We start from the raw sequence: 27,309 nt of genomic DNA, 5'->3' as shown, positions 1-27,309 counted from the left end.
GTTTATAAAAGTTTATTGGACCCAAGCTGCAAAGGGCTTTAAATGCCAAACAGAAGAGTTTGTACATTCTAGAGATAATGAAGAGCCAGTGGAATTTATTAAGGGTAGGGAGTGATATGGTCTTACCTTTTTTCCAGCTCATCCTTCATGCCATGTTGGAAACTTACATTTTTGCTCATTTCACTCCCCTGCTTGAAATAATTTAGTGGTTCCTTACTATCTCTTGATTAAAGTTCAAACTCGTTATCCTGGCACTCAGTCACTACCCTCCTTTCTTTTTTGTTTTGTTTTTTTAATATTTCTTAATTGTAAACTTTGCCATTATCAACAAACATAATTATTTCAATATAAAAAAGCATCCTATATGAAGCTGTATGTTTCTGTTTTGAATTCATTGCACTGGGAAATGATAGAAAATGTCATTTGCTACCTAAACTTTGGGTTTCTTTTGTGTTTTAAATCAAAGTTAAATCTAACATAATCAGAAAAAAAACTGTTCTGTTTCTTCATGCCTCTTTTGAACATTTTTTCCCTCTATTTTTAGATGTTTTATTGATTCTCTTTGTTGTAGTTATTGTTGTATCACTGGTACTACTCACTAACTCACTACTCCACCTCTATAAAGCCCTTCCTTTTTAACAAATAAGTAGAACAAATCAACATATTGGCAGAGAACTTGAAAATGTATCTCATTCTATGCCTCTAGTCCACTGCTCTATCTTTTCAAACTTGTTTTGCATTATTCCTCTCCAAGTTCTTTGTGCACTAGCCAAACTATATTACTTTCAAATATCAATACACACTCTATACTTTGCTGCTTTAGTCTTTTCTCAATATTCTCTGTTCCTGAATTGTGCATTCTCCCTCTCCCTAACTTATCAAATTGCTGATTGAATATTAAAACACAAGCAAAAGTCACCTCCTCCAAGAGATCTTCCTGGATTCTTAATTTATAATAATATTCCCTTCCCCAAATCTATTGTCATCATCACCATATTTAGAGAGCACTTCAAAATTGGCAAAATATTTTATGTATTATCTTATCTGAGATGCTATTATTAGTCCCATTTTACTGAGCCTGAGAGAACTTAAACAACTTGCCTGGAATCATATAGCTAATAAATATCTGAAGAAGAATTTGAACTCTGATCTTCTTAACTCCAATTCTAACACTATATACCAGGCTATCTAGTTTCTTAACACTTTCTATCTCTGTTACTTATGCATTTTTTGCATTATAGTTATTTGTATTTGTGTTATATATTGGCATATTAATAACATTTATATATTAATATTAATTATATTTTGATAATTATAACTTCATTAAGGCAGAAGTCAGGTATTAGGGAGATACATATATACAAACACATATATATACACATATACATAAACTTACATACACTGAATCTTTAAGCAGGGGCTGTTGTTTTTCTTGTTCTTCTTGAATGTAATTATTGATTTATATGTTAAATATGTTTGAGGATTTTTTTTTACAAAATTCATCAAAAAATCACTTTTTTTTTTGCTTTTATCTCATTTTTCTCTAATTTTCTCACTAGCCTAACTTTCAAAAAGAAGAAAAAAAGATGCACGTGGGGTGTGGCATTTTCCACTTTCTCTCTTGAAGATGGAAAATAGAAGCCAGAAAGGTTTCAAGTAAGTGAATAGACTGGAATAAAGTTTGAAGACTGAAGAGACTTGAATTTTCCTGTATTTGGAACTCTATTTTACCTTATGTAAGCATGAAGAATAACTTCTACCAATGAGGAAAATGTGTTATATCAATGAACCTAGAGACTGGGTTATATATCAATTGGGGGGTGGGGGGGAGAGGGAAGGGAAAGGGTACACTAGATTGGTACCAGTGCAAATGGTCTTGACCCCTAGCTCTGTCATTTAGTTTGTGTATATATTCTGGTAAATCTCTTCCCTGGACCTTAGTTTCCTCCTCTATAAAAAGAAATGTTCAAAAGCAATTAGCTTTAAGGCCTCTTCTTTTCAATTCTAAATCCCATGATCCCATGAAGCAGAAATTTCAAACCTTATTTGTATTGACTTTGAAATACAGCCAAGAAATATTTGCAACCTATGGTGAGTCAAGAAGATCTGAGCTGGTTGCAGATACTAATTACCTCTTAGGCATTGGGCAAGTTATTTAATTCTTTAAGTCTTAGTTTCTTTATGGGTAAGATAAGTAGTAGACTAGATGAGCTTCTAAGATCCTTTCCAAAGAACATGGTCTGTAATCCTATGATCCTACATTGAAAATTAGATAAAATACAGGGGTGTGGTAGAAAAGAGAACAAGCACTTACTAAACACCTAATATTTGCCAAACACTGTGTCAAGCACTTTACAAATACTACTTCATTTAATCTTCACAACAACCATGGGAGGTAGGTGTTATTATGATCCACATTTTACAATTGAGGAAACTGAGGCAACTATAGGTACTTTGCTTTCCCAAGCATCATATAACCAATTGAGGTTAAGTGACTTGCCCAGTGTTAACCAGCTTGTAAGGTTAAGTGTCTGAGATTAGATTTGAACTCAGGTTTTCCCGATTCCAGTCTCAGCACTCTGCCACATTACCAACTGCCATTAGATAAATGACAGTGACTGAACAAACATTTATTAAGTTATAACTTATGCCAGATCTTATGCAAAGCAAAAAAAAAAAAAAAAAGTCCTTACCCTCAAGTAGCTTATACTTAGGTAAGGGAAGACAACAGGTAAAAGGGAGCTGAAAGGCAGAGGATAGGAGGCTATACATTTAAGTACACATAAAGAATGCAGTTAAATGACACAATGGATAGAGCACCAGACCTGGAATCAGGAGGACCTCAGTTTAAATCTGACCTCAGACACATAACAACTCCTAGCTGTGTGACCCTGGGCAAGTCACTTACCTCCAATTGCCTCTCAAAAAAATAAAATAAGCATATTTGTGATCAGACATAATTAATTTCCACAGCTCCCTACTTTATTCTCTTTTAAAGAGCTGGAATCTCAGTAGGTAGAAATGAAAAAGAGGCATTAGCTCCTATAATTAATCAAAAAAATATATATTAAAAACCCATAGACTGATAATTAAGAGTCAACTGTAGTTTATTTTTTAGCTGAGTTGGAGGGTTTGGGTTTGTTTGTTTAGTTTTGTTTTCATCTTTTCCTAAAAGTAAAAAGGTCAGTGTCATCTGTAAAATTTGGATTGAACTTTACTTTTCAGTACTTTCTATAAGGTTTATATGGACATGGCAGTAGGAAATAATAGAAATACCATTTTTTCTTCTTTAAAGTTCCACCGCCGTTCTCCTAAAGCTCCCACTAGATAACTCAATTAATATTCCTAAAGCTTTGTTGGTCAATGTTATCTTAAAAAACCTAATCATTCTACTCCCATTGGAAAAGTTTTTGCAGATTAGAAGAACAGATTGACTAAGGGGCGTTTTTATCCTCAAAAGAAAAGAAAAAGAAAGAAAACTTTACAAATATTATGGATTTTACAAAACCTAAATCACTGAGATCTTGTTTAAGTAACTTACTCCTCCTTCGATGGAATGTCCCTTTTTGGCAAAATGAAGATAATAAATACTTCCATAGTCATTCAGCAGAGATTATATGAAAACGAATAATTTTGCAATTTTCCCATTTCAGGTGACTAGAAAAAACATTGCCAAATTTCTAAGTTAGCTAAGGTTTTATGCAAATGAAAAGTGCTGTCCCAGCTAATCTCTCAAATGCCAGGTTTCATGAGAATTTAAAAGTCTGACTTATGAAAGCAATGGAAAACAAGGTGCTTATGTTAGTGCTGTGTTAATGACAAGTAGCCACTAACACAGTCACCATCAGTATAATTATATCCTAATTGTGTCGAGAAGTCTTGGAAAGGTTATATTACTTAGACAGATGAAATCTTCATGAGATTACAAGCAAAAAAAAAAAAAAAAAAAAAAAACTATGAGATAGACTGTGGGCAGTATATTTGACAGTCTTTCATACACTGCAGGCCTTGTTCCTGGGGCCTTACAAAGCACCTCTTTAGGGAGAAAACAAGATGTTCTTTGTAAATAAAGTTCATGCATTGAGTAATGAAGTCATTTTCCAAAGTTGCAGGGAATGAATGATATTCTTCTTACATTCGTGCTGGATGAGGAAAAAAGTAGCTGTCAGGATCAAGAAGGGTGGGCCTGGAAGTTTGAAGTGAAGGTATTGCTCTCTGGTATTTAAAAAAAAAAACCAAGTCCACAACCCAACCCTGTGGAAAAGAAGAAAACTTGGTCAAGAGAGTGGGCATTCTGCCCTTGTGTTATTTGGGATAGTCTAAATCTGGCCCCTTTCCCTAGAATCTTTTTCCACTCCTCTCTGTGGTTCTTGGAGGGGAAAAAAAAAAAACTTGGCACCTTGACTAAATAAATGGCAGTGGGTTTGGGTTTTTTATTTATTTTTTTAAGAAAATCTGTAGGAGCTGACTATTCATCTAGAACCATTGGACTATCTCCAAATCAAGAAAGGTGATGATGAGGGTCAAGGGGAATGACCAGAATACAGTGTCTGACTGGTGAACTGAGAGTGGGAGGGTCCCATAGCTAAAGGTAAAAGGGAGTGATGGGACTGCCTGAAGGAAGCCAGAGGCAGAATAAAGAGTCAGTCTGTATCCTGACTGAGGGGAGATAAGGTGGCTGGGGAGAGAGTGGGGCTTTCCTGGAATACAATCTGCATTTTGACATTCTCCATTTTAGCACTGCCCATCTGTATATTATTCAACCAGACTAAGGGAAAAAGAAGAACTACAGGCACACAAAAGAAGGGAGGGTAGAGTTGACTGAGAGAGAGAAAGAGAAAGAGAGAGAGAGAGAGAGAGAGAGAGAGAGAGAGAGAGAGAGAGAGAGACTTACATAGAAGAGGAAGCAAAAGACTCTCCTCTTCCCCCCATCTTTTTTTTTTTTTTTTTTTGAATAAGAAGCTAGTTAGGCTGTCTTAAAGTGCCACATCTGGAAACTACAAACCGAAAGAAAGTTAAAATAACTGAGACACCACTGAACCGAGGGGGGCTGATTGAAGAAGGGGGTAAACAATTACTAAGCTCTAAGAAGACCACACTCCTGGATGTAAAAGAAGGAAATGGCTTTGATCTCTGCCTGGTCTTATGCTTTTCCTATACTGCTGTTTTTGGGATGCTTGTCCTCCAGCAATGCAGCAGTGGAAGGCAGCGCTTTTCAGTTTGACATTGAAGGTAGTTCTGCAATCAGCAAACAAGACTTGACTGATAACAGAGAGCCATCACTAGCTGCTGGAAATCCGGTGCTTTTTGCTGAGGTATAGTAACTGTTTTATCTCTCAAGTGAAAACTTTGTCCTTGCATGTTATGTGTGTTTCCTTTCGTTCTTCCCCACCTTTCTTCACTCCTATCTCCTCCCCGTGATGTTCTCACCTGAATGAAAGTCAGTTTTGAAAGGTTTTGTAAAATGATCAAGAAAGTTTCTGTGGTAAAAGCTTTCACATTTGGCACGTTATTTTCCAAATTACAAAAGGCGTGTACCTTCAGCCTGCACCCCACAGTACAGCAGAGTGGCGTGGGGGCACTGGCCAAGAACGCCCCTGAGTTTCTTGCCAGCACTTAGGACAAACTCCTGCCCAATAGAATTATATTCTATCCCGGTGAACCTGCGTGCCTTAGCGTTCCCAGGTAGTCACTGACTTCTCCCTGATTCAAACTTTCAGTAAAGTTTTTGATGTGAAAGGAAATCCATTGTTGGTAATATTTTTTCCCATCTTAGATGACAAATAAGTCCCTTCTACGAGAAGATGGTCAGGGAGAGGATCAATTGTGACTGAATATTTCTAATGTGTACTGCCTGTATGGGTGACTTTGAACAAACTATCTAACTTCCCTGGGTCTCAGTTTTCCCCACTTTAAAACTAAATGGCCTCTTAAGTACTTACAGTTGAAGAGTCATAATTCTATGACCTGTAATAAAGTCACTGTGAATCCTAAACATAAAGCAAAAAGTTAAGATTGCTCCCAGGATTTGTTTTAAATTAAATTAAAAATAATCCTCAAATTCCGAATGTGTTTTCAGTGTCACATTTATGAAAAAATCTGTTACTTGAATGTCAAACACTCATTTTAACTTATGGAGAAATAGGTAACAACAACAAAGTATAGAAATTTGGTGATGGAGAAGATCAAAATCTAAGGGGAAAGAGTGGAAGGTCCTTATAAATCAGACAGTGGGAGATAATAAGTAGGAGACAAATGAAAGTCTGAAATTTATGGGAGAGAGGGAGAGGGGAAGGAAAAAGAGGGGAAAGAGACAGGAGGAGCAGGAGGAAGAGATAATTTGATGGGGTGATTTTTGCGGGGGTTTTGGCAAGGCAATTGGGGTTCAGTGACTTGTCCAGGATTACACAGCTAGTGTGTTAAGTGTCTAAGGCTGGATTTAAACTCAGGTCCTCCTGACTTCAAGACTGGTGTTCTTTGCACTATGCATTAGCTGCTTCTATATCTCAGAATCTTAGTTCTAAAGTTAAAGGGGGCTTCAGAGGTCATCTAGTCTAACCTTCTTCAAAGTAAAGAAACTGAGGCACAGGGAATTTAAGTCACTAGTTCAAGAATACACAAGTAGAATAAGCATCAAAGACAGAAACTAAGTCCAAGTAGATCTTAAGTACTAATTAACCTAAAATTCAGACTACATTTAAAAACTTCAAAAGCATAAAAGGAAGATCCACAAATCCCCATCTTTTGTCTTAAAAGGGAGTTGAGCCCTCCATTTAAGAAATCATGCATGGGAACTCCAAACCAACAACACTATAGGGTGGGAAATGAGACCTACAGGAGAAAGTAATGAGCATGAACTATGGTCAATTTAATATCTCAACACTGGGGAACAAGCTGGGGCTTGGATACGCTCCACAATGTGGGGAGGGAACCTCCTCTTCACAGGCTTGAAACTAACCACTGGGAAACATTATCTCCACCTGTTGCTTACCAAACGGAAAGTCCCTGAATGAAATGCCTGCTCATGGGAGACAAGGTCGAATGTGCTGAATACATTCTCTAGTAATTTCCCAGGATGGGATGGGGTGGAGGGGAGAAGCACTGCCTGTAATGTATATATTTAGAAAACATGAAATTAAATGATGGGACATGAAGCAGATTTCATATATCATCTGATGCACAATTGTAGTGCTTTATTGTCTGTGTAACTTCAGGAGAATCACTCAACTGCTCTCAGTCTCAGTTTCCTCATCTGTAAAATACAGATATTATTATTATAGGACCCTCAGGATTGAGGATCATTTGACAAAATGTTTCTAAAGTGCTTTGAAAACTTTAATACTGCTTATTATTACTCTAAGACCCCTGCTACATCTACATCTATAATCCCATGAAAATGATGATGATGATGATGATGATAGCTTTAAGTTTTTTTATATGTTTTAAAGCATTGTTTCCACTGTGTGCTTTTGACAATAGTAAATTCAGTCTTCTTGCTAAGGTTTTTTTTTACCTGCCAATCAGAAAGTATGTCCCAAAGGAAGTTAACTTCATAACATTGTTTGATTCTAATAATACCTTAATTTCTCTAAAGAAATGGTTCCAAATACTAGGAGAGACCAGTGGTTTTCTGTAACTGACAGACAGAGGCCCTTAGTCATTCCAAATAGAGTCAAATTACATGTTACAGAAAGGGGGATAGAGGGAGGGGATTGCTGTAGTTACGTTTCCACTACATATTTTCACATAATGCCTCATGTTATACTGATCCCACAAGGGAGGCTGATCCCCTGCCACAACGTTTACAGTTCCCTTCATAGACAAAATACAAGCAGACCTCAAGCCACATACATTCTCTACTTTTAATAACAGGACAGCTACATGAAAATTCATCATGAAGACCACATGCATGGCTATGTCTATATATATATTCTAAATATAGCTATAAATGTGTATTTATACATATTTTGTATATATACACATCTTTGTGTGTGTTCAAATTATAGTCTATCTAGAATTATATATTTTACTATATTACATATACGTGTGTGTAATATATGCACACACATGCATATATATATTATATATATATATATATATATATATATATATATGTTGTGCATTTTATGGGCAATTTTTGTATATACACACATTTTTTCCATGAGGAAAATTTGAAATAAGAATAATGGAATGCCCTAAAAATATATTCCCCTTTTTATATGAATGATTTATTCTCAAATTCCCCTGGGATTCCAGTACCATAAGCACTTCAAAGGCAATGGAGAGCATAGCTTACAGAGAAGAGAATGAGATACTCAGAACTGAATGAATGCCTTCTCTCTACCTTTCACTTTTCACTGTTGAGGTTTTTATGAACTAACATGACAGATGACATTGCCTGGGTCAAAATATAGGTTTCTTTTCTCCTAGAATGAATATCTAGGACAGAGTTTGAATGGAAAGTAGTGGTTCAGTAGGGCTTTACTAGTCTAAGGTATGGCATTTGTAGTAAAAAGTTTAAGAGAACCATCACTTCCACGTGGGTCTAAAAAGACTAGGTTTGGAAGAATGGAGGAGAGAAATTAAAAAAAAAATAGAAAGAGGATACGGTACTCCTATAGCATCTCCAGAATCCACTTCCTTTCCAATCAGTCATGGAAGTCTGGTCCTCATTGCTCTTTGCCTACTATTCTAAGAGCTTCCTAACTGGTCTCCTTCCTTATAAGCTATCATTCTTTCTGTCTACTTCATAGAGCTGACAAGAAGAAAACGTTCCTAATAAGCTGTTCTAATCATTGCACTCATCTTTTCAAAAAATTTTAGTGATTCCCAATCACTGACAGGATAACACAAGCATAATCTGACTCCAATCTTATTTTCCAACTTTTACTCACTCTTCTTTATGTATTTCTACATTATGGCCAAATTGGACTGTTCTTGACTAACTTTCCTACCCTATTTCTCATTTCTCATTTCATATCCTCTCATTTCTATACATTTACTCATATTGTTTTCTCTTCTTAGAATGGATGACCCCCTCATCACTGCTTACTGAAGTAATTCCTTTCAAGGCTACACTCAACAATCCTTAAGCCTGTATAAAGTGCCTATTATGTGTCAGGTCTATACTAGCTGTTGACATTACAAAGTGAAAGTCCCTGCCTTCAAGGAACTTACATCATATTCTAGATGCTCTCTCAGAGATTTCTCTGACCTCTGCAGCTGAAAAATGATGTCTTCATCTTAAAACTTCTCAGGATTAAGAAAAAATCAGTCTTTGGTCATACTTCAACACTTAAGAGCCTACTGTGTGCAGTGGATTGTAAATGTGGTTGGGATACAATACTAGATTATTTTATGGTCCTCAGGAATTTCTCATTTATAGCAGTAAGGTTGGTGATTTTTAGGACAAGTTTTAAAGATCTTATTTTCAAAACAGAAACAGTCTCTAGGAAAAGATGAGTAAAGGAAAAGATAAATGGAAAATAAAAGGTTGTTAAATTTGGGAGGGAGCTAAAAGTATGCAGTCCAAACTTCTCATATTGCCACTGAGCAAACTAAAGCTTGGCAGGAGTAAAAGGGTATTATCCAAACTTATATATTATGTATTTAGCAGTAGCAGCGTTGAACTGGAATCCAGAACCAAAGAACTTGATACCTTTTCCTGCAAATAGTTTCTATTTAAACTTCTATCTCTTCCCTTGTTATAGAAAACTTTGATCAGCACAGGGAAAAAAGATTGATTCTCAACTCTTTACTTACCTGGAATTAAAGACCTATCAGTTAGGATATTTTTTCAAAGATTTGGAAACATATTTAAATAAATTATTACATTCAATTCAAGTAGCATGTATTAAGCTTAGACTGTGTTATGTTGAAGTTGCCAAAAAATGAAAGTGCTTTCTTTTATCCAAGTATATCTAATGTACTCTTATCTAAAAGTCCCAGTATAGCTAACATGAATAATCTTCTCTTTATGGATCTTTTCTCTGAACCATTATATATCTTTGCTTTGTAAGTATGGCACACTTTTTTCCTACACATATCAATGGTTATAGTAAGCCAAAGGGCAATAGCTATTGCATTTATTCTTGATAGTATTTGGCACAATACTATGTATAAGGAGAGATATAATGCATGCTGCCACTTAACAGTGAGTTCCTTTGCTCAAGTTGTTTTTGAAGAATAAAAAATCCCTTTCCTTATAGGATCCATTTTTCTCCACATCTAGCAAGAGAAAGAAAGAGATCTAGCAAGACATGGAGATATAAACAGTCCATTGTGCTCATGTGCTGGTTTGCTCTCTCCTGCTCTCTTCCTCTCCCTTCCCCTTTCTTCCTTCCTTCTCTCTCTTCTTTCTCTCTTCCTCCCCTTCCACCTTTCCCCCTCAATAGTCTTGTCCCTCTCTAAGCTGCTGGCCAAGTTATCAAAAAGACCCTTTGTGGGGGGGCTCTTCCTCAAAAATATATTATTCTCTGGCAAATGTTTTCCTTCAACATATATTTATTCATTAAAACTGTTTTCCCCAAATGCATAAGTGAATGCTATGTACGAGGTACTACGGGAATATATAGACACATACATACACCCAAAATCCCTGCCTTCAAAGGATTTACATTCTACTCCAATAAAGAGCATATTTGTATACCAATAACCATGATGAATGCCTGTAATCCCTGCTTTAGGCAAAGCTGAAATGGATAGATCACTTGAATCCAGGAGCTCTGAGCTCTGAGTAAGTAGGGCCAAAATATATTAGATGTCTGCACTAAGTCTGGCATCAATATGGAAAGCTGTCAGAAGAAAGGCAACCAACCATGTTGGAATAGCAGGTCAAAGTTTATTTGCTGATCTACAGTGAAGTTGATATATATATCAAGCCAGGGAAAGGGAGTATGGCTGAGAACTTGACACCTTTTCCTGCCAAACTTCTTTCTTTCCTGCTAAACTTTCCTGCTAATTCCCTTGTAATAGAAAACTTTGATCAACAAAGGGAGGAAGGGAGGGAGAGAAAAAGGAAGGAAGGAAGGAAGGAAGGAAGGAAGGAAGGAAGGAAGGAAGGAAGGAAGGAAGGAAGGAAGGAAGGAAGGAAGGAAGGAAGGAAGGAAGGAAAAGAGAGAAGGAGAAAGGGAGGGAGAAAGGGAAGGAGAGGGGAGGGAATAGGAAAGGAGGAGGGTAAGGGAGGGAAGGGGAAAGGAGAGAGGAGAGGAAAACAAAAACTCTTTGAGAAGCATGGAAATCCCTGAAATATTAAGAGAAAGTCCTCTTTTTTTTTTTTAACAATAATTAAATTCATTCCTTCCCAAATCTAGCTTGTCACACATGGTACCCTTTAAGCATGTAGTTAAATTCTCTTTCTTCAGGATTCTTATCCCAGCTCAGAGGAAACATGAATAATGGTAAAGTCAAAAAGATAAAATTTTGAATCATTAATTGGTTGGTATCATCTGGAAAAAGACAGATATTAAAAATAAGAGAATTGGAAATATGGTTATAAGCACGTTCTTGTGAATGCCCAAACTTTCTGCATTTCTCAGCAATTTTATTTTATTTGTATTTTGTCAAAAAGAATTTCATTCAATTCAAAAAACATTGATTGAACACACTGGCAATAAAAAGACAAAAATGAAATATTTCTTGTTCTCAAGAAGCTATCGCAGTAAGAACAATATTTCATTGAAATAAATTGAATAGGGACAGCTAGATGACACAATGGTTACATTACCAACTCTGAAGTCAGGAGGATCTCAATTCAAATCTGATCTCAGGTACTTAACACTTCCTAGCTGTGTAATCCTAGGCAAGTCACTTAACCCCAATTGCCTCAGCAAAAAGGAAAAATTGAACGAAATATGAATAGATGTTGGGAGGGTTCATCAAAATGTCTATATTTGTATCTATGTATTTGTGAAGAGTTAAAACTAGAATGAGGCAACTAGGTCTTTATACAAAGGCATAAATTTTTTTCACCTAGTCCAATAACTTTATTTATTTATGAATTTATTTATACATTTATTTATTTACAGTCAATAATAAATATTTATTTATTTATGTTGTTTATTTATTTATTTTTATAATAGTTTTTTAATTTTTCCAAATACATGCAAAGATAGTTTTCAACATTTACCTTTGCAAAGCCTTGTTCCAATTTTTTCTTTTTTCCACCAATCACTCTTCTAGACAACAAACAACAAAATTTAGATTAAACATGTACAATTTCTCTAAAGATATTTGCATAAGTAAAAATAAGATGAAAGGGGGAGAGAGGGTGTGTGTGGAGAACATGAAAACAACAACAAAAAAAAAAAAAAAACAAGCAAACAAACAACAAAAAAAAAGGTGACAATATTATGCTTTGATCCACACTCAGTCTCCAAAATTTTCTCTCTGAATGTGAATGGCTTGCTCCATCACTGTATCAGAATGGAGGCACTGAAAAATTGACAAGAATGTAACACTACTACTTCTTCAACAGGGAGAATCAATTCAATTCAGAAGACTATATAAAATTGAAGCTAAACATTATCATCAAGTCCTACCTCTTCATTTTACAAAACAAGAAATTGAGTCTCAGCAAGGCTGACTAACTTGCCAGGCCCACATCATTAATGCTCAGAAAGAATTTAACTGGGTCTTTCTGAGTCATAGAATGGCATATACTGGACTTGGTGTCCAATTCTTGGAGTGTTTTCTCTCACTAGCTTTTTTTTTTAATTAAAACTTTTTATTTTCAGAACATATGCATGAATAATTTTTCAACATTGACCCTTGCAAAACCTTGTATTCCAATTTTCCCCCCTTCCTCTGATCCCCTCCCCTAGATAGCAAGTAATCCTATATATGTTAAACATGGTAAAATATGTTAAATCCAATATATGCATATATGTATATTTATACAATTATATTGCTGCACAAGAAAAATCAAATCAAAAAGGGAAAAAAAAGAAAAGAAAATACAAGCAAAAAACAACAAAAAGAGTGAAAGTGCTATGTTGTCATCCCTACTCAGTTTCCACAATCCTCTCTCTAGGTGTAGACAGCTCTCTTCATCACAGACCATTGGAACTGGCCTGGATCCATTTCGTTGTTGAAAAGAGCCACGTCCATCAGAATTGATCATCGTATAATTTTGTTGTTGCCCTGTATAATGATTTCCTGGCTCTGATCATTTCACTTAGTGTCATTTCATGTAAGTCTCTCCAAGCCTCTCTGTATTCATCCTGCTGGTCATTTCTTATAGAACAATAATATTCCATAACATCATATACCACAATTTATCCAACCATTCTCCAATTAATGGGCATCTACTCAGTTTCCAGTTTCTTGCCACTACAAAGAGACCTGCCACAAACATTCTTGCACATGCGAGTCCCTTTCCCTCCTTTAAGATTTCTTTGGAGTATAAGCCCAGTAGTAACACTGCTGGATCAAAGGGTATGCATAGTTTGATAACTTTTTGAACATAGTTCCAGATTGCTCTCCAGAATGGCTGGATGTGTTCACAACTCCACCAACAATGCATCAGTGTCCCAGTTTTCCCACATCCCCTCCAACATTATCTTTTCCTGTCATCTTAGCCCATCTGACAGGTGTGTAGTCTCTTACTAGCCTTGTGATGACTTTAGTTTGGCTGTATCCCAGTGTTCTCCTTTATTATAGCCCAGGGTCTTGATTATCTCTTTCTACATTACTTGCACTTTTCAAACTATGATCCTATGATTTTGTAGGACTCCAAGCCCAGTGCTCTAACCATAATACCACACCATCTATTTTACCAGGAAGTTAGTAAGAACTTTTTTTTTCTGTGGCAAAGATTGGTTTCATAGAGAGCTCCAGAAAAAGGAAATTCATGCACCAATGCAGATGACAATTGCTCTACAATTTCCTCCACTTCCCCCACCAATTCTACTTCTGATTCTCCTGATTTTATCAACATGTCTTACTTGTCTTCTTACAACAGAAGTTCTTTGTCATTCCTCTGCCCATTCCCACTATTGGTGAGTTTTTATCAAATTCTCCATTTTGTTGAAAGACCAGACCAGTCATCCTTCATCTCCTTTACCAGCCCTGCTTCTGACACTAATTTTTCCACTATTTCTCAATAGCCTTCTCACTTGAAAAGTTGCCTCACTATCTATGATTTTCTCAACCTCTCTGCCTCTATGACATTCTTCTCCCAATGGTGAATTCCTTTCAGGATATTCATTTTGTAGAAGGACTCAAACCAACCATGTTTCTTCCATTTTTTCTGGACTCTTCTTCTAACTCTCCTGACTTCTTTTTCCACCATTTTTTTTCCTTTTTGCTTGTATTTTTAATCCCAAGCATTAGCATAGTGCCTGGCACAAAGTAGGTACTTAATAAATAATTATTAATTTAATATACTTTGCAATTTTAACTTTAAAAAATTGCTCTAGTTACATGACTTGGCCAGGATCATATAGTCAACTGACTGACACCAAGGCCTCCTTTCTATCCACCATGCTATGCTGGAAGAATAATTAGTTTCAAAAGGAAGGTGGCAGATGGTATGTTCCTACCATCCTACATACAATAGTGTATCACCCCAGTGAAGTCCTCCTGGGTCTGCTTCCTTTTTCTGATGGTAGCCATTTCAGTGATGGTCTAAAAGCATCTTGGAGGTTTCCACTCATGAGCACTGCTAACCCTTGTGGAATCTCCATCCCTATCCTATTAAATGTATCTCTTACTTCCCATTCCACACAGGACCTGGGTACCAACTTCTAGTATTTAACCATACTCCTCTTCCATAATCCCTTTCCTCTCACCCAGTTAACTGCCTACTTTTTAGTGCTTTCCACAGATACAAGAAATGTCTATTGACAGAATACTGTTCTTGGCTCTTTTTTCCTCCTGGTGTGGTAGAGTTAAGTTCTGGGAAACAGTTCACTGAAGGGAAGTGTAACCACAGATGTTTGTAATTCCAACTTAAGTTTCTCATCAAAGTCCTAATGAAAATCAGCTGCCAGCAGTTCAGCCATGAATCCTAGTCTTTTTATCATGAGAATCTGGGAGCAACAGCATTCCTGGACTAAATGGGAGTGGGAATTTTTACATGTGCAAGGCTATGTCTTCAGAGTGAGAGAAAAAACTGAATAAGGCAAGTTTTAAGAAAAAAATAATAATAACAATATGCTTCATCAGAGAAACAGACACCGAGACTTGTGCATCCTGAGAAATTTGTTGGTCATTTATGAAAAAAAGTACTTATATTTATTACTCCATGAGACCCAACAGGAAGAATAACTTCCATAACAATAGCAGTTGTCTCTAGGAAGCCCCTTGCAAATCTTACCAATAACATGGAATTAAAAGGGCTCTGAGGTCTGTTTAAGCTCCATTTTTTTGAGACTTTGTTTTTCAATTGTTCTCTCAGTTAACTTAATGAACTATTTCCCTTAAGGAAAACAAATTTCCCAAGAGGTGAAATATCTCCTTAACTAAATCCTATTCTCCAAAATGATGATATTGAATATTGTTTATCTCTATAACAAATGACATAGGAACATGTAGATTCTGGAATAAGCTGCCTCAGTAAAAGGAGACATCATTCTAAAGAATGGCTCAAAAGTTATTTTGGATAGGGAATCAAGAAGCATTTAAATTAACTGTCTATTCAAACATCTTTGCACTCTGAGGGCTGGTTATTTGGAGGCATAGCTATCTTGCACCAAAACACAAAAGTATAGCGTAAAGTCAAGGACTTCAAATTAAACATAGCTCTAGGTGGTGGGTGATTACAATGATTAAGTATAAAATAATTCAATAAATACAATATAGTGTGATTATTTATAATATAGTTTGATATAATGAAGATATAATATAGTTTATTATACTACCTTCACTACTAGTGATCTGTCTTAAATATTAAGAATAAATATTCATTGCAATAGTTAAAAAAAAAGCTATTAAATGTGTAGAGTCAGAATCCCTTGTGAAAAGTAACTTTAAAATAAAATTAATCTGAAAAGAAAAGTAAGTGTGGCATGTTACTATGATGAATTTGAAATGTAAAAAAATAATAATTGTTTCATTTCAGAGGAGAAGGGAAAGGGAGATAAACAAATCATGAGAAGTTATGTAATGATCATTGACAGTTTCAAATGGCTAATCAATCAATCAACATTCATTTATTAAGGCTTTCCTATGTGCTAGGTAACTGTGCTAGTAACTGAGGATATAAATATAAAAACATGAAAAAATCCTAAATTTCCTGGAGTTTATATTGGAATAAAGGAGAAAGCACGTCCAAATATAATGACATACAAAATAAATTTCAAAAACATTGTTTGAGAAGAAGATATCAACAACTAGTGTAATGAGGAAAGATTTGTGTAGAAAGTGGAGCTGTATAAAGATGAGTGTTATAGGTAGAAAGAGAGGCTATATGAAAAGGAAACACATCTCAGGCATGCAAAATCATCTAAATGAGAGATGGAATGACATGTGTAAGGAAAAGAGAGAAGACTACTTTGGACCATAGAGTGAGACAAAAAGAGTAAAACAGATGAAGTTTAAAAAATAAATGGGCATCAGGTTATGAAGAGCTTTCAAAGTCAAACAAGCATTTTTATCTGGCATAGTAAATAGAATGCCAGGCCTGAAATCAGGAAGACTCATCTTCATGAGTTCAAATCTGGCCTCATTTACTATCTCTGTGATCCTAGGCAAGTCACTTAATATCTATCTGCCCAAGTTTGTTCATCTGTAAAATGGGAATAATAGTAATACCTCCCTTTCAGGATGTTGTGAGGATAAAATAAGATAATATTTGTAAAGATCTTTGAAACCTTATAGCATTACATCATTATGACATAATCTATTTGTCCATTGGGGAAACTGAGTTCCAAAGAACCTAATGTTAAATAGCTAATTACTGACAGAACCAATATTAGAAATCAATTCTTTTGTTTCACAAGATCCAATGCTCTTCTTAATTTGTTTTAAATGTTTGCTTGTTTGCTCTTATATTTTAGACATAATGATAAGTGGATGAACCTAAGTACATAACTTTTGTGAGAAATTGCTGTCTTTGATTATCCTGTTTTCTCATCATTACTCTTTGATATTTCACTCTATTCTTAGATTAATTTATCTCTGGGGATTTAGTGTGGAATGTAGTATAATAAAAAAAGCTACATATTTTATGATTTTTTCCAACCCCTATTTGAAATAGCAAGTAGGACCCCCAAAGCTTGTCTGCTGTATCTCTTATCAGAGTTCTAGGAATGGCTTTGAGATATTAAGGGTATGTGTCTAACACCAAAGCTAATGAGCCCTCACTGATATGCTTCCACCATTATCAAATATTAGTCAGAAATAATTAGATTTTAGAAAGGGGTATTTACTAAGGTAGTGTAGTAATAAGAATTAGAACAAAACTTCCTCCCCTAAAAAGTTTATCAGTAATAAATTTCCCCAGAAGTTAATGGAGAGTTTAGAAGTAAATGTACTCAAGCTTAGAGAGCACAAGCAGCAAAGTGGTAATACATAGTTAATTGGTTGCTATAATTCATTTCCTCTCCTTCATGGAGTACTTAGTAAGTTCCCTTTAAATATGGTGGCAACTTTCTGTTGGACTCTTTGTAGAGTCTTGAAGCTGCTAGAAAGTTTGTTCTTAGTGTGCAGTGTAAAAGTGCTTTATCTGTACTGAAGACGCCAATTTTGCTCAACAAATATGAACACATTTCCTATTCCACATCACACCAGTTCATCCAGTGACTTCAAAGAATATCTAAATCAATAACTTAATCTAAAGCCTATGTTTGATGGATTCTGTAGAGATGTCTTCTTATCTGAGGTAACAAGGTATAGCATCTTGTCAGTTACTTTCAGTGTAGTAGGGGGGTGATTTGATTGATTGACTCAATCAGACCCTTACCTTTATACCAGGTTATTCGGTTAGCTATGTTGCTAGGCAAATCAATTTTAACTCTTTAGATTTATTTTCTTCTTCTGTAAAATAAGGGAACTAGACAATTTCCATAACCTATTTATGATTCTAAAATGAACAAGTTTAAAAATATATTTAATATATATAAAATATTTTTTAAAGGGAGAAAGTATTTGGTGAAGCTAGATGGCACAATGGATAGAGTTCTGGGTTCACCTGAATTCAAATTTGATCTCAGGAATTTATTAGCAGTGTGACCTCGATCAAGTCATTTAATCTCTGTTTGACTCAGTTTCCTCATCTGTAAAATGGACATAATAATAATAATACATATCTCTCAGGGTTGTTATAAGAATTAAACTAGATAATAATTGCAAAGCACTTACAATAGCATTTGCTAAGTGCTATAAAAAGGCATTAGATTAATAACAGAAACATGTGCACCGTTCAAGCTATTCATTCCTCTAAAATTTGAGCATATAGAAATTAGAAAGCTACTCAGACACCAATCTGAGGAAGATTCTATATTCTTTGACAATAGTCCCTTGCCAAACACAGAGAAAGATCTAATATTGGCAATAGATGCATAATCTACATGCCTTGGAGCCTTAAGGTGGAAATTTAGGGCTGAAGAAAGCTTAGGGGATATCTAGACTAATTCTCTCCTCTTACAAATATCTTGACCAGGCCTGTAATTTCATTAGTTTAGGGACCTTCTAATGAGGAACTCCCCCATCAATGCAAATAACCACCTCCTGCAATTTATACTTTTTGAGAATTTCCTGAAACACTGAGAGATCAAATTAAATTATTTATTAATTACTATTAAATAATTAATTATTAGTTAATTATTAAGATTAAATTATTTGACCAGGGTCATACAGGTAGACTATATTAGGGAAGATTTGAATCCAGGCCTTTCTGACTTTCTGACAGAGAGGGCAGTTCTCTGTCCATTTTGTCATTTTGTTTCTCACTGTTAGATAATGCTTTAGGGTTTGCAATGGACTTTCCTCACAGCAAAGCAGAATTATGATATTTTGGACAATGGAGACAACTGTTGTTGACTGCAACAACTTTTGCAAGGTCATATAGTGTCTTAATGACAGAACTAGGATTAGAATTTACATGCCGGGCATAGTCATCATGACCTGAACAATTCACAGGATTTGTATTCCCAGAAGCTAAGGATGTAGACATGAGCGCGTACGTGCTTTCTCTATCCCTGCCCTGCCCCCAAGTTTCCCGGCTCTTTGCCAATTAACTGATCAACACCTGTTTCTGATCTTGCAGGGGCCCCAAAGACAGAACTAGTCAGTAATGACAAGGAAATAAAAAGTGAATAGTTTGGAAGAATCTATTGTGATCACATGGGGAAAATGAAAATACAGAGGTAAATGCCAAAGGACAGTGTATCTAGAGATGAGAATATGTGTGAACTGGTTGTAAAATAGGCAGGGAGCCAGTGAAAGATTTAATTGGACATAAAACAGGAATTGACCCAAATGATTTTTCCATGTCCACATTTTGAACATAATAGAGTACACAATGAGTTATTAACAATAATGAGTGGTGAGAATCTAACCTAATATATCCACTGATCTTCAAACTCCATAATTTTCCCTCTGAACTCTTCTTTCTAGCATTTCAGAGCACAATAATTGATTGATGCGTTTTGGAGAGAAATTCTGCAGGGCAGAAGTTAAATTAGAAGCCAGTATTTATGTCTATCATGCAGAGGTTTATGAGTTCCTGTGGTGCTGACTCTGAGGTAGATTTAATCTGACAAAAAGTGACATTCTGATTCTAAATGGACTCAGTGAGTAGTGTGTCCTATTCTCAATAGTACATTTCTCCTTGTGTCTAAAATTAAATTCTCCATTATTTTCCTAAAATCTGTCCCTTCTAATTTCTCTGTTTCTATTGGTACTGCCATGATCCCAAGAACTCAGGCTTAAAACCTCTAGAGTCCCCTTTGAATTTTTCCTCTCCCTAAATTCCTTCATCTAATCAGTAAGTCCTATCATTGCTTCAACTATAATGATACTCAAATCCATCTCTCCTTTGCAAAGCAGCTGCCACAATTTTAGTTCAGCCCTTTTTGCTTCACAGTATCATAGGATTTTAGAATCATAAGGTCATGTTGACTATTGTAAATACCCAAATTAATTACAAAGGACACATGAAGAAAGACACTATCTGCATCCAAAGAAAGAACTGATAAAAAGATGTATAGAATGATTTTACACTTGTATATGTTTATGTATCCATATTCATAAACATATACATATTTATGTCTAATTGTAGTCATCTCTTAAAAGAGGGGAAAAAATAGGTGGAATAAATGATAACTTTATTATATATTTAAAAGAAATAGCAAATTGTACATGATAGATTTGCATTTTCATGTGCAATCATCTCTTTTTTTTCTATTACATTATGTAATGGAAATGCTTGTTTTATTTCTTAAATTCAGAATAAAATATTTTTTTAAAAAATAAAGTTACAGCTAGAAAGAAAATTAGAAATCATACAATCTGACCCCCTCCTCTTGCTGATAAAGAAACTGAAACCCATATATCCCAAAGAGATTTTAAAGAAGGGAAAGGGACCTGTATGTACATGAATGTTTGTGGCAGCCCTGTTTGTAGTGGCCAGAAACTGGAAACTGAGTGGATGCCCATCAATTGGAAAATGGCTGGGTAAATTGTGGTATATTAATGTTATGGAATATTATTGTTCTATAAGAAATGACCTGCAGGATGATTTCAGAAAAGCCTGGAGAGACTTTCATGAACTGATGCTGATTGAAATGAGCAGGACCAGGAGATCATTATATACTTCAACAACAATACTATATGATGATCAATTCTGATGGATGTGGCCCTCTTCAACAATGAGATGAACCAAATCAGTTCCAATAGAGCAGTAATGAACTGAACCAGCTACACCCAGCAAAAGAATTCTGAGAGATGACTATGAACCACTACATAGAATTCCCAATCCCTCTATATTTGTCCACCTGCATTTTTGATTTCCTTCACAGGCTAATTGTACACTATTTCAGAGTCTGATTCTTTTTGTACAGCAAAATAACTGTTAGGACATGTATACATATATTGTATTTAACATATACTTTAACATATTTAACATGTATTGGTCAACCTGCCATCTTGGGGAGGGGTTGGGGGGAAGGAGGGGAAAAATTGGAACAAAAAATTGCAATTGTCAATGCTGAAAAATTACCCATGCATATATCTTGTAAAAAAAAAAGCTATAATAATAATAATATAATAATAATAATAATAAAGAAACGGAAACCCAGAGAGCAGCTAGATGGCACAGTGGCTAGAGTATCAGCTTTGGAATCAGGAGGACCTGAGTCCAAATCCAGCCTCAGACATGTAATACTTACTAACTTAACTTCCTAACAAGTCATTCCAATCTCCAAATTTCCCAATTCCGGTCTCTCCTTTATATTGCTTTCTACATTCAATTCTTAATGTACTGCTACACTCCATTGCTCAAAAGTCTTTTTGGCCTTTTCTCAGATTTTTACATTCACATACTTTATGTTCTAGCTAAACTGGACTGTTGTCCATCTTTACATTCTCATTTCTCTCCCATCTCTGTATCTTTTTTCAAAGTCATCTTCCATACCTGAAATGGATTACCACCATCCCTTCTACTTCCCCTCCTACCTCCATATAACTCTGTTGAAATCCAGTTTCTTCTTTTAAGGAATAACTGAAGTTTCACTTCTTTGATCCATGATCTGCCCAACTGGAAGTTACTAAGATTGTGTAAAGTCTGCTCCTTTGTAATATGGACATTTTAGTAATTGAAAAAGGTAGAAAAAGAACACTTGTATGTAGAATATTGATAAAATCAACTTGAGAAGAAAAATATCCCCTCCACATCAAGGTATTTAAAGAGAAACACAGACTGTTCTGAGAGAAAGGTGTCCTTCAGATAAATTTACTGAGACAACCTGTTTGAAAGCAATCATAACTGGATAAAGAAAATTGTAATGCATTGTGGTCTATCAGATTATTGTTTACAGAGTTTTGAAAGATATAACTGATAATCTAGAAATCAAATAGCTATGGGGAATATGAGGTAAATATATACAGGTTATTAGAACTGCACCTGGTAGAAAGGTGATTTTTGAGCTTTTCATTACAAGGTAGAAATGAGTTAAGTAACAATAGGAAACCCTGATTTGAGGCATGAAAAATCAAAGGGAGATAACCAGGTGAAGGTAGAAAATAGGAGAGGAGAAGCTAACTACAAGGGGACTCAAAATAAGCTAAGAAATAAAAAGATTCAAAAGATAAACAAACAACAACAACAACAACAAAGCCAATAGATAGTTATTGAACTACTTTCTGAGAACTGTGTTGATTAAAAAAGAGGTGTTGTTCTAATGAGGGCTGATTGGCTAAAAGAGGTTTATGTCAACTGAGATTCAGCCCAGAAGGCTCTGAAACTACTAGGAGTTTATTGAAGGTAAGATGAATGCTGATGTTGTGTGAAGAACGATTTAGAGTATTGTTCTATAGTGTCATTTACAGCCTGAGAGGGAAGAAATCTTTTGAGTGTATTTTTGATGGAATCCATCACCCTTTCTAACTTAAGAGAGAGAGGCTAAAAGGATCTGCTGCTGTTTTGCTATAAATAATGCTAATATATTTTAATAGAAGAATATAACATTTTCTAAATACCATGCCAAGAGTATTGTATGCTATAAAAAAAAGATTTAGCATTAATTTAGCAGCCCAAGAATAACAGAGAAATCTCTTTACCCAAAAGGATAACAATGAGGACTAAAAAGTGAGCAAATATCAGGGAAATCATTTTGCCTGACGGATGCTTCAGGATATATAAACTATTTCCTAAAGAGATCAAGAAAATCAATGATAGCAGCCTAGTGTTAGGAATTGTCCCTAAGTAAATGGGTTTCCTTATTCATATGCCTTCCTTATTAGTTTTTTGTAAATATATACTCACTATCCCCACAGAAAATATATGTATTAGTGGGGAATGCATGGCACAAGTTTAGGAATAAGTTATTATATTTTGATTATTAGTAATTTTGTCTTGTAACAAATCAATGTTATTATTTTTTTTATCTTATTATTTAGAAAATGTTTCAGGGACAGCTACATGACAGTGGATATAGTGTTAGCCCGGGAGTCAGGAGGAACTGGGTTTAAATCCAGCCTCAGACACTTACATTTACTAGCTGTGTGACTCTAGGCAAATAACTTAACCTAACTGCCTTTCAAAAAGAAAAAGGAAAAGAAAAGAAAATGTTTCATTTTTAATAGTGTTGTTACTGTGGCTGATTTTGTATAAATGAGAAGCACACTGATGGGGACACAGGAACTGTGATGGTAAGTACTAGGATTGTATCCCCATGTATATACCAGAATCTTAAGAGTTGAGTTGTATGTCCATATGGACACTCCTCTTGAGAACCACCCAGAGCTGCCAGAAAAATGAGCCAACCAATCACAACCCAAGACAAGAAAATAAAGAGAGAAAGAGACAGAGATACAGACAAAGAGACAGACAGACACAGAAAGGGGGGGAGAGGGGGAAAGAGGGAGGAAAGGAAGGAGCAAGACAGAGACAGAGACAGAGACAGACAGAGACAGAGAGACAGAGAGAGACAAAAAAGAGAGAGAGAAGGGAGATAAAGACATACACAAATATATATATATATAAACATATATACATCTACATATAGACAAATACACATGACATATACATACATATTTAAATTCAGTTCTATAATTTCTTCAGTATACAGAAGAGTATAGAGTATAAAAACTCCTACTAATGCAGACTGGTTACTTCTCTGTAACTTAATAGTCTTAGAGAATTCCTCAGAGTACTGAGTATTTAAGTACCTTGCCCATAATCATATGGCTGTTTTATGCTAGAGACAAGATTTGAACACAGTTCTTTGTGACTCAAAGGCCCAACATCTGCCTTTTAAGCTTCTTATAATAAAAACTTAATAAATTATTTTTAATTAAATTGTAATTATGTTGGATTTGATTCAATATAATTTTAAATAGGCCTTATAGCTTACAGTTGATAAGTCACTACAAGAAACCTTATTTGGTTCTGGTAGCTTATCTCAAGTTGCCTAGTTACCAGACCCCAAACCCAAGGATGTGCCCTCATGCATATAATGAGCATCAACCCACTTCCTGAACTTACTACTAATTACTTTATGAAATCTTACTGTTTGAAGGAGTAGCACACAGCTTGCTGAAATAGTGCCTTCCATGTATCAGACAGTTAATAGATACTTTGCAATGAATGGATGAGTGAGAGAATGGATGAATAAAATGGAAGTTCAAAAACAATAATGCAATTATTCAGGATCTCCCTGCCATTTTCAGCCCTGTTCTTCACACTATAATTATAACAGTAGAAGCTCTGTCTTTGAAGGGAGATAGTTTTGGGTGGATACTTGTAAGTAGAATATTGCTCAGAGAATTCAGGAAGCAGCTAGGATATAATATTTCCATTAATAGGACAGAGTTGTCTTAGCAACTCAGGATGATGTTTATGCCAAGGATGAGGACTATGCTCTGTGTCCTAGCCAATAATGACTCAAAGATGGAAGGTATAGCTTACATGTCAAATATCACTGTTCAGTTTTAAAAAAAAAAAAAGGATATACTCAGGGCCATGTAAAAATTTCTCAGGCAAAAAGGGACTGCAAGTGGGAAAAGTTTAAGAAGGCCTGTTCTATGAACCGTGGGATATTACAACCAGTCAGTCAATAATATGCATTAAACATTTCCTATATGTCAGGCAGTATACTAAGCCCTGGGAATAAAAAGAAAAGCAATAAGAAAACCAAAGTGAATGCATTGCAGGGGATATATAAGATATTAAAAAAAAACTGGAAGGATGGGAGGAGCAAGTTATGAAGGCTTTGAATATTCTTTAAAATAAAGATTTTAAATGTACATGTGTGTATGTATATACCATACATTTATATGTATATGTGTATATATATATGATATATAGATATCGCTATTTCTATCTGAAATCTTTATGTCAATTAGACTACGAACTTACTTGAGAGCAGGGATTATTTTCCTTTTCTTTTTATATCCCCCAAAATTTAGCTCAATATCTTTTCATATAGGAGTTTATTATAACAGTCCACACAAGCTGAGTGTCCCTAGCTTATGATATCCGCTAGAACTTTAAGGATTTATGCCCTTAGTCAGTACAAATAATGGGAAATTTCCCCAGAGTGTTCTTTGACCAGTTTCTTGTAGATAACATGACACATTCTGCAAATAGCTTTAGCCTAACACCCAGGCTGTAAGGTTGGATAGGGAGTCTTAACAGCTTGATTCCATTTCTGAAGTAGTTCCAAACTTACCATATCTAGAAACAATGAGTTAGAAATCTCACAATAATGGGATTTCTCCTGAGAGATATTTTAATGCTTCCTGTTGCCTGTCTGGTGATATTTTTGGCCCCTTCCTAGGAATTTAGGAACTTCCACTTCCTGTCACAAGCATCACCTGGAAACACACAACAAAGGAATTTCAGAAGGAGGTGGGGTGAGGATTCAGACAACTGAATGTTTTAAAATCTCATAAAAATATGACCAATTCTGAATCCATTATCCCAGATTACATCTGTCTATCTATCTATCTATCTGTCGATCTAATTTGTAAGCCTTGTTCCAACAAAAATCTGCACTGAACTTTAATCTTCTACATTTTTACAACTTTTAATTCATTCACACACACAAACACACATACGCACACATGGATATACATTTTGGTAGCCCTTCTCTCCTGAAAGCTTACCATATCAGTACTTTACTGAGCAAGGAAACTCAAATTGCTTTAGCTTTATTACAGGTCAAAACTCCCAAATTTAAGGCATCTATCAGCCTCAGCTTCCCCATTAGCAGGGACTACAAGATAGGACTTAAGAACAAATCTAATCTAAAGAAATCAATAACCAGACCAAAGCTCTCTAATCTGAGACTTGTACTGTGCTATGATTTTACAGCCTGAGGCTTTGTGACAATAGTATCTACTCTCCTTATTTTCATTGACAGCCTTCTCATATTCACCCTCCAATGGATGTCATACCTCAGGGTCTCACAGATAGAATGAGAAAAATAGACTACTTGATTCTGAAAAATAACTTGGCCCTTACTAGAAACTCTAAAAACTTCAGAATGCTTCTACTGCCTTTTTTTTCTTCTTTCTGAAAAGAAAAGCATCTACTTGGGTCTGATTTTTTTTTTCCTGGTGTTTTTCAAAAAACTACTTCCCTCCCCTTCCCCAAAGCAGTATCTACTTAAAAAACATCCTGGAAGGATAGGGACACATATCAAGGAAGATAGCAGAGACTTTTAGGTAATGTCCCTAAAACAGGAAAGGCATTGAGTCACGGAATGACTTTGTATGAACCACATAGAATCTAATTTTTGGAAAGGGACTAGTGTGTATTGTTCTTTTCCTGTCTCCTCACAGAAAATAATTTTTTCATAAGATGACTAACTCACCTGAATTTAGATTAAGAGGTCAGAGTTTACTTTCTAGACTAAAACTATTATTATGGTGCCTTTAGCAGATGAAACAGGGAAACTTTTTTCTAGTTATTCCTGTTTTTCGAACCTATGACATATCAAAGTAAACCATGATAAAAACATAGTTAATTATCACTATTATTTTGGAAAACATTACCTTCTCTGTATCTTTCTTCAATCATTTTGAAAAATAATTCATACATTATAAGCTAAGACCATTGGTAAAGTATTACATGGACAATTTAAGTTAATTTTAAATCAAAACTTTCTTATATAATTAAACTTGTGTAGGCAAGAATAGAAGGAATACAGAAAATTGAGGGGAAGATTTCACAGACAGTTTCTCAGATGGGATGGTATTGGGTTAGAATATTGCTGTATTATAGGAAATGATGAACTAGTTGATTAACAAAAATATGGAAAGACTTGGACTTATGAAGGAAGATATTATCCATCTTCAGAGAAATGGATGACAAGTAGAAATAAGTATATTACAGTCTTACATATGTGTGTGAGTATATGTATATATATATGTGTGTGTGTGTGTGTGTGTTTATATGTGTATATACATATCTCTATGTTTAATTTTAACTTTCTTTAAGGGGAGGGAGGGAGAGGGGAAAAATAAAATTAAAAGTGCACAGCAGAGAACAAAAGAAAACCTAAAAGGAAACAAAGAAAACCTAGATAGCTTTGAAAACAATATGTGGCATTTACTACAGATTTTCTTGAAATGGAGATTTAGAATAATGTTTTACTGTCTACATGGCAATTTTTTCCTTTTCTAAATTTAAAATAAAATTTATAA

The 27,309-nt window shown here is 35.2% G+C and overlaps 1 protein-coding gene across 1 annotated transcript in view; it reads left to right on the top strand.

The window, feature by feature from the left end:
- Window positions 1-4,868: 4,868 nt before the first annotated feature.
- Window positions 4,869-27,309, top strand: part of LAMA4 (laminin subunit alpha 4) — a 170,586-nt gene continuing 148,145 nt past the window's right edge. The window contains exon 1 of the mRNA XM_051997568.1: window positions 4,869-5,315. Within this exon, the coding sequence (XP_051853528.1) occupies window positions 5,121-5,315 (195 nt within the window). The 5' untranslated portion in view covers window positions 4,869-5,120. The remainder of the gene's footprint in view (window positions 5,316-27,309) is intronic.

This window comes from Antechinus flavipes, chromosome 4, assembly GCF_016432865.1.
Source record: "Antechinus flavipes isolate AdamAnt ecotype Samford, QLD, Australia chromosome 4, AdamAnt_v2, whole genome shotgun sequence".
Lineage (NCBI taxonomy): Eukaryota > Metazoa > Chordata > Mammalia > Dasyuromorphia > Dasyuridae > Antechinus > Antechinus flavipes.
This window is presented reverse-complemented; position numbering and strand designations above follow the sequence as displayed.